General features: G+C 42.7%; 1 protein-coding gene across 2 annotated transcripts in view; it reads right to left on the reverse strand.

The window, feature by feature from the left end:
* Window positions 1-6,867, reverse strand: part of CXXC4 (CXXC finger protein 4) — a 61,922-nt gene extending 55,055 nt beyond the window's left edge. For both annotated transcript variants that reach the window (XM_081332267.1, XM_081332266.1), the window contains exon 1: window positions 5,564-6,867. In XM_081332267.1, coding sequence (XP_081188393.1) covers window positions 5,564-6,709 — 1,146 coding nt within the window. In that variant the 5' untranslated portion in view covers window positions 6,710-6,867. The remainder of the gene's footprint in view (window positions 1-5,563) is intronic.
* Between the last annotated feature and the right edge of the window lie 1,593 nt (window positions 6,868-8,460).

Genomic DNA, 8,460 nt, shown 5'->3' on the forward strand with positions numbered 1-8,460 from the left:
AAAAGTACACTTTCCCCTAATAAAGCTTTTACAAATTGGAACAGGTTATGGTAAGGTTAATCATAAGGTTATGGGTATAGGTTAATAAATTAACAATTATATGGTTGTATGTAATGCAATATGAGAAAAAAACTAATTTGAGTATGATTATTTTTTTCATTATCCAATAGAATAAGAGCCAGAGAGCCAGAAAGCACACCTTTCTTCTGACTTTCCAGTAGTTATTTTAATGACATTACCAGACTATTCTTCATAAAACAATCTCCCTATATAGCCGAGCATCATGGAACAATGTAATCCACAATTACAGAAAACCAAGAGGAAACTGTCTCTTCATAACTCATCACTGTCCACATAGCTCAGTAGCCTTGCGTTGTCAACGTTCTTTTTCCAAGAAAAACAGTTCATTGCCAACCACATTACCTCTTCTGCTGTCCTCTTCTTAAGGACAGGTTCTACGGCTGCTTCCATTTCTCTTAGTAAGCTTAATTTTAGTTATCAGCTCTTCAAGTGTGAAAGTTTTAAGGACGATTTACAATTACTAACATTATTTCAACACACACAACAACCATGAGTTTCCATTCAGACTTGAAAGTTAAGTACCAGTGGATCATTGGAAGATATCTAGAGCCTAACATGAAACCATTTCTCAGTTTGATTAGAATGAAAATAATTTGTAGTATATAACTATTTGGTCATGGTGAAGGCCTTAATAACAGTAATGAGGTCCAATGAAAGGGAAATTGAAGAGTAGGACAGTTAAGCTATATTTAATATAGAAGCTCAACAGGAAGACAGCGTTTAGTTCCAGACATCACTTTTGAAATATTAAAAACCAAGCCTGGACTGCCTGACTCTGCTCCAAAGCATATAGACGTTATGTCCTGATATGCAATATTCCCTTTGGTTTTTCACTGCATGAAAGAGGCGGTACTGAGCCATGCCCCTCAGTCTATATTTTACAGAAGGAATTATATTATTGTACACTAATGGGGATAAAAAGTACTCTTCCTGGATGAATAATGATTATGCCTCTTTAAACATATCATAAATCTAAATGAATGCTGTGGATGGGTGTGAATACATAGAGCTGTGTGTGACATCAATCTTAGTTTGTATATTTACTACTATGCTAGCATGCAGACTTTTTATATTGTTATAGGATACTTTTTTATGGAAAAAACTAAGTGATCAAAGTGTTCTTTGGATGAGATTCACTTAAGAAAAAAAGCAATTGTTCTTTTTAAAAAAAGCTAGGATAAAAGCAACATTTCAGTTAAAAGTAATTTAGTCATGAAGTAGCAGATTTTTCTCGGCTTGTGACTACAGATAGTCGACAACTTACAACTCCAACTGAGGCCAAAATTTATGTTGCTAAATGAGATAGTTGTTGAGTGAATTTTGCCCCATTTTACGAATTTTCTTGCAGCTAGTGAATCATTGCAGTTGTTAAGTTAGTAACATGGTTGTTAAGTGAATCTGGTTTTCCTATTGACTTTGCTTCATAAGGCTGCAAAAGGTGGTCACATGACCCCAGAACACTGCAACCATCATAAATATGTCAGTTGCCATATTGAATTTTGATCACATGACCACGGATTTGCTGCAATGGTCCGTGTGAAAATCTGTCATAATCAATTTTTGATTGGTCACTAAGTGAACTGTTGTAAGTAGAGGACTACCTAGAGTAAGAATTGCTTTTACATTTTTTTAAGGAAAATGTTCATATTTGTGAACAGAAAGAGAACTGGTTCTGGTTCTGAAGTTGTTCAAATCAGTAGCCCTGTCTAGACTGCAATGACTCGTCACCAGGCTAACTGTGGACAGAGACACCAAGTCAGTCCAACTTTCTCTTCCTGGCTGAAACAAGGGAAGCATCAGTTCAGTCACACATGCTCTGCCAATTTATTGCCTTAAAATTGGATGTGTAGTTCTTGATGTGCCTTGGGCAATTGTGCTCTGTCTCTATTGCTCAATAAAAAAGGCTAGTGGGAGAAAAAGAAGTGAAACAATAAATGGAAAATTCTAATTTCAACAGATGGTTAAATTTGGACATCTTTCTAACTTGAAAATGACTGCCATTATTTAGACTGAAATAGGTTAAAAACTACAGAAATTTGTTTTTCAAAATTGGGAAACTGCAGCTCAGCATTGTGTTTATGCAGCATAGTTCTCCACATTTAAATAAATCATGGTTCACTTAATACATTGTTTTGGAGGTTCACACAAGATGTTGAGCTAGCTATAGATTGTCTCTACACAGCACTTTAATGTATGCTAAAACTGAAGTTGCTATTTTGTGATGCTACGTTACATGAATCACCTATCTATGTATACCTGCACATGTCCTTGTATATAACAAAGAAATAAGTAACTAAAAAGTGAGGATGTTTCCAAATGTAGTGATATGCATTTTGCTGGCCACAACTGTGGTGCAATTATCTCATACACATGCCCAAGAAATGTTTAAAGATTGAGAACTTCTTTGTCAGGAAAAAAAATGTGCACACAGACATCTACTAACTGTTCATTCATGAATGCTATTTCCTCTTACATACATTTCTTTCCCACCCCTTCACCCCTTTACTTCATTGACAGGGCAGTGTCTATATGCACACTATCAAAAAATATTTAATCATTGCACTTTACAGCTATAAGTCTAACTTGCTTTTCAAGAAAAAGAGTTGAAGTTAACAGGATTTTAGTATTTGTTTCAGAGCTGTAAATGTTAGAATGATTTGCAAAAGGCAGATGCACTGATGAAAATGAGCTTTGAACTCAATCCAAAGTTTTTAAGGATGGAGGAGCCATATTGCATCAGACAAAACTTATCAACTCCATCAATCTATAGGCTGCAGTGGAAGATGGAAAGGGATGTTCTAAGGCAGGGGTGTCAAACTGCCGGCCCAAGGGCCGGATGCATCATGTGGAAGCCATGCCCACCCCATTGCCAGCAATGGCAAAACCGTCCCAATATGTTGCGCGATGTCACGTGATGTTGTGAGTTTGACATGTCTGTTCTAAGGCTAACATAGCATCTCAGCCACGGTTCCTTTGTGATACTTTGACCAGAAATGAAAGTCCCACATGCAGAGAACTATGAGAAGGTTCAACTTTTTCTTCTAATTTTGCCTGCTAATGCTAGTTTCCCCTTAAATGGACAGAAGGACAGCATTTGCAAGAAGTTGATGCAAGCAGTTTTCTTTGGTAAGTATTTTCTTCTTTCCTGAATTTTAAGATTCTCAGCAAATATAACCTTTGAAACATGCCATTTGCTCAGAAATTATCCAGTTAACTGCTAAGGTTGAAATCTGGCACCAACTTGCTTGAAAGTAAACACTATGCATAAGATACTAACCCACAGTAAATTGAGTTACGGTTAAATGACTTAATCTCATTGTCTGGATTTGTATAATAAACTGAACTATAAACTAACCACATAGCCTTGGTTCACACAAGCAGCTAATGTAAGATACACTGGGCTAGTTGGCAGTGCAGTCATGAAAACAGTGTAATCTAGTGTAATTTACTTCTGTGCAAAGGTGGCATATCTGTTTAAAGTAACACAAGGTACTGTTTTGTTAGATTGAATAGGGCAGTCAGCTTTATCCTATCCAATTAATTTTCAAGTAAATTTCGTTATTTTAATATATATATATCCTTGGTAAATTTGCTCAGAACTGCAGTCTTTCTTTGCTTATAACTAGTTAGCAAAATCAAGACAATGTTTTTTTTAAAGAGGAGTATTGGAAAACTGTGCAGAAGAGTACACTTAATGCACCCAGGAACAGAAAAAAAAGTTTTCATTTTTAGTTATGGTTTAGTGTTCAAATTCAGCATTTACTGTTTATTGTAAAAATCACAATATACATTTTAGGTAACGTTGTATGAAATAAACAGGAGTGTTTGCAACCAAAAATAACAGGTACATTTATATACAACTGATTTTTACCAGCTGAAATATAGTCCGTAGAGACTGTTGCAGCAAAGTGATATTGGATATATGCACAATAAGCAGCTATGGGAAATATATGGGGAATAAGTTATTAAACTTTCCAAAAGGATAGTTCAATTTTGCAAGGGAAGAAGAAAAATTAGTATCACCCAAGTGCTGTTTTCCTTTCAGCCCTTATGGTTTCTAAATGAGAAGTTAAACTTAGTAGTAACATTAACACAAATTTTAAAAAATCCATGTATAAGTTAACTCCTGTTAATGGCAGTTGCAACTCTGAGTTGCTAATTTCAGCTACTTTACGTCTTAAAAGTTCCATAAAGAACTTGCTTTCTCAAATCAAATACACTCATCTGATAAGTTCATCTACCTGGTAATACTATAATTTTAATAATCACAGGGTTTAAATAATTACAAGTCTTTCCTCTCTTTTCTTCCATCTAAAAATAATGCTATTAATAATTTTACATGTTTTCTTTTGACTGCTAAATACATGAACTGAAAATCCAGAATATCCCTTCTACTTTTTAAAAGTCTACTAAATTTGAAGACGTCTTTTCAGGTCTATGATACACTGTTAATTCTGAGTTTTTAAAAAATAAATGCATATACATTTCAGTCACAAATACTCATAGATATTCTTTATCCAATCGTAAAATATACTACAAAGGGCTATTTTTGGTAAGGACGTATCATAATCCAAAGTATTACTTTTGGTATGCTTGGTTAGCTTCTTTACTGCTAATTGTTCTCTTGCAATAAATTATCAAAACCTCCAAATTACCTAGTTCTTAATTTCAGATGAACGTAGGACCATTTTTAGATCTGGAATCAGCTTTAGAAAGTAAACTCCCTGACTTAATTTTCAGACAAAGCAAAATCTACACAGCAAATAAAGAAGGAAAGGATCCACTATACCGCCAAAATTATTTTAGAACTTAAAAAGTTTCATAACTACTAAAGAGTTCATATTTTCTTTAAAAAAATGCCCTTCACCATTAATTTCACATTAAGTAAAAATAGTTTACATGTCACCAAACAACACACCTTAAAGTAACAAGATAAAAATATAGACCATAGATTCCAATCGATTTACTTGTAATATACAACTTGGGAATATGTATTTTTTTTTAAAAAAAAAGTAGAAGAAATCTTCATGTAATGATTATAAAAGGTGGGGGGGAAAATCCCCTCGGGAATTGAGCGATTTTGTGGCACTTTTTTCCTTTCCAAATCCCATTAACACAAACTTTCCAGGTATTCCTCCCTGTGGAAAAGACCCAAACAAAACGCCCAAGGGCCCCGGCCAGATTTTTATTGCAGACGGCCGGCCTCTCCACTCCCCCTCCTCCAAAACTGGGTCCAGAGCAGTCCAATTCAACCCCACCCCCAGGTTGAGGACGTGTGGCTTATGTTTTGTGCACAGTACTACGGAGAGGCAACAAAGTGGGGGGGCGAGGAGGGAGGGGGAGTTCCCCCTCACAACCTGAAGGAGGCTTCGGAAAAGGGATGCTGCATCTTGAAACTAGACAAGAAGCACTGAAGAGGTGGGGGAAGGGGATTCACGAGGGACGGCGGGAGGCTGGGAAGAAAGAAATCATCTCCTCTGACCTCTAGCGAAGTGCCAGGTTTTTTCTTTAGCTCTTCACATTTCCTAAATTTGCAGATCTGGTGTCCCGTTTTGCGGTTCCTGCAACTGCTGCAGACTCCACAGTTGATGAGCCTCTTGCAGGGCACGCAGACCCCGCACCTTTTCCTCTTCTTCTTGGCTGGGTTGCCGCCGCCCCCTCCTCCTCCTCCTCCCGCGCCGCCGCTGCCGCCCCCTCCTCCTCCTCCACCCCCGCCTCCTCCTCCACCCCCGCCTCCTCCGGCGGCTCCCAAGGAGGAGGACGACGAAGAGGCGGAGGAATGGCTCTGCGGGCAGTCTGCCAGATTGGCAATTTGAAACGCGCTGTCTGTGACGGCTGCTGAGGCTGCTGCGGGGGAGTGCAGGGCTGTCATGACGATGACCCCGGGAGGTAATGAGATGCCCCCTAAAGCCGGGATAGCGGAAAAAGTCCCCACGCGCTCGGGGAGATTCATTATCTCTGCTTCAGCAGCGCCGCATTTGAGCTTGTTCATGCAGTCCCCAGCCAAAGGTCTGCAGTGTTCCGGGGCTAAGGTGGAGAGGAAATTATTATTGGCCATTTGCAACGAGGGCTGCTCGGCTGGCGCGCAGCCAGGCTTGCCGAGCCGCTGGGACTCGTTCCGATGGTGCAAACTCCCGCCGCCGCCGCCGCTCCTGCCGGCGGCGGCGTGCAGAGAAGAGGCGGGCGAAGAAGCCGACGGCGGCGGCGGCGCTGCGACCGACGAGGCGGCGGCGACGGCAGCTGCTTTCCGGGCTACGCCGCCAGCCGCGGCGGCCGCAGGGTTAGGCCCGCCGACGCCCGCGCCCCCGCCTCCTGCGCCGCTGCCCCACAGCATGGCGGTGGCGGCGGCCGCCGTGGCCGTGTCGCAGTTCCAGGGGGACATGCCGATGCGGGCGGCGGCGGCGGCGGCGGCGGTCGGGAAGATGGGGGTGGTGATGCGGGCGATCTTGGCTGCCTGCGGGAAGGCCCCGCCGTTGGTCTTGTAGAAGGTGGCGAAGGAGCGGTAGCGCTCCATCTCCGAGTTGTAATCCACAAGGCTGTTGAGGGCGCCGTCGGGCAGGTGGTTCTCCTTGGGCAGCCCCGGCGCCTCGGGGTTGGGCCCCGTCTCCACGCACACGTTGGTGTTCATGGTGCCCAAGGGGTGCGGGTGGGCTTGGGGCAACAGGGCGGGAGGGAAGGAGGAAGAGGAGGAGGAGGAGGAGAGGAAAGGGGGTCCGGGGAGGGCCAGGGGAGGGAAGGGCAGGGCCGGGAGGAGGGCCACTGGAGCCGTCGGGGGGGCGGAGACGGGGGCTGGGTGGCCGGAGGGGTCGAAGGGAGGGGAAGGGAAGGGGGGGAAGCGGTATCCTCTAATCCTCTTGGGGGGGCATCTCTCCAGACGGCGAAGTCTCAGGCAGCCGGCTCTTCCTTGGCATTCTCAAGCCCGGGCACCGTCGCCACTGAAATAAAGAGAGTCATTTCGGAAAAGGTCTACGCCAAAGGGGGGGGAGGGGAGGAGGGTGGTGGGAGGAGGAGGAGGAGGGCCGGGGAGAGGGCGGGGAACCCGCTGCGTTTGTGTGCTTTTGTTTTGGTTCGGTTAAAAAAAGATCCACAAGACACGCAGAGAGGAGGCGTACATCAGTCATTGCAACTCATTTGCATAACAATCAATAAAGACATGATCCGGCCACCGCAGCCTCCTCCCCTTCCCCCTCCCCCCCCGCGGGCGGGCTACCCTCTTACCCGCTTTAATAGCCGAGAATAGCGGGGGAGGGGAAGGGAAGGGAGGGAAGAGCCGACAAATGCCAAGGGAGAAAGGGCAATTGGAGGGCTAAACACATGCAAATGATGGGTAGCGAGAGGCTCCAGATCCTCTCTAACCGGAGGGCATCTGAACGTTAAGGAAGGTGGGAACAAGCCGGATTGCCAGGGAGAAAAGGAGGAGGAAACTATCAAATTGAGTACAGGAGAGGGAAAACGAGTATTCTCGAGGTGTTAAAAATAACATAAGTGTGGTAAGGCTCCACTGTGCCCCTCAAGAGTCTACCCTCCTCCTCAGTGGGGTAGAGGTGCACAAAATAACTGCAAATCTTGATATATTGAAAGCTGCAGAGTTTTGTTAGCTGCCGCTTTGTCCCTTGGGTCTGGATCTCGGCAGAATTGATGTTGGAGGTTTCAAAGGCAGGGCTCTTGGTGTAGGTGATGCCCTTCTTAGCCAAAAAGCGCCAGAGTAAATGGGTCCAGAGAGTAGATGGGAAAACAGTTTCCCAAGGGCCAATCTCCTGTCTTCCAACTAAACCCTTCTAAACAGGTTTAATCCCCAGTCAGGAAGGCTGCAGACAACAGGCACTGTGTTCTCTGCACAGGTCCATACCTGTGGATGTATCTGACGAATACATTTATATATTTATGACAGACTTAAACAGGGTCACCAAAGTATGTTAAGTTTTGTTAGCTTTAACCTCAATTTTTTATGGCATTGTGTGTTGTGTGAATTCAACCGTTTGAGTAATTTATGGGTTAATTTATCAATCAAGTTAAGTACTGAACCCAGGCTTATATGTTCATTTAAAAATATGTATATGCCACTTTATAGAGACTGGAAGTGCTGTTCTTAAGGTTTTTGAAGGCTGAACATTACCTGTTCAGTATAATACAACAATCAGGCTGGAGGATATTATGGAGTTTATCACTCCCAGTCATATTTAAAAATAATGGTTGGGAGGATTTTAGTTTGCAGATCAGACTGAGTTGCACTATAAAGTAAAAGAAAGCATTAAATATATAATTTAATTTTAAATTAAATGCAGAGACAGTCTGGAGGGCCTAAAACAGTTTTCACACCATTCCTACAGGTGAAAAGTACTTATCAATTACACTAATTACTATCATAATTAGACCAAT

The sequence above is a fragment of the Vipera berus genome (genome assembly GCF_964194415.1).
Source record: "Vipera berus genome assembly, chromosome: 7".
In the NCBI taxonomy this organism is placed as follows: Eukaryota; Metazoa; Chordata; class Lepidosauria; order Squamata; family Viperidae; genus Vipera; species Vipera berus.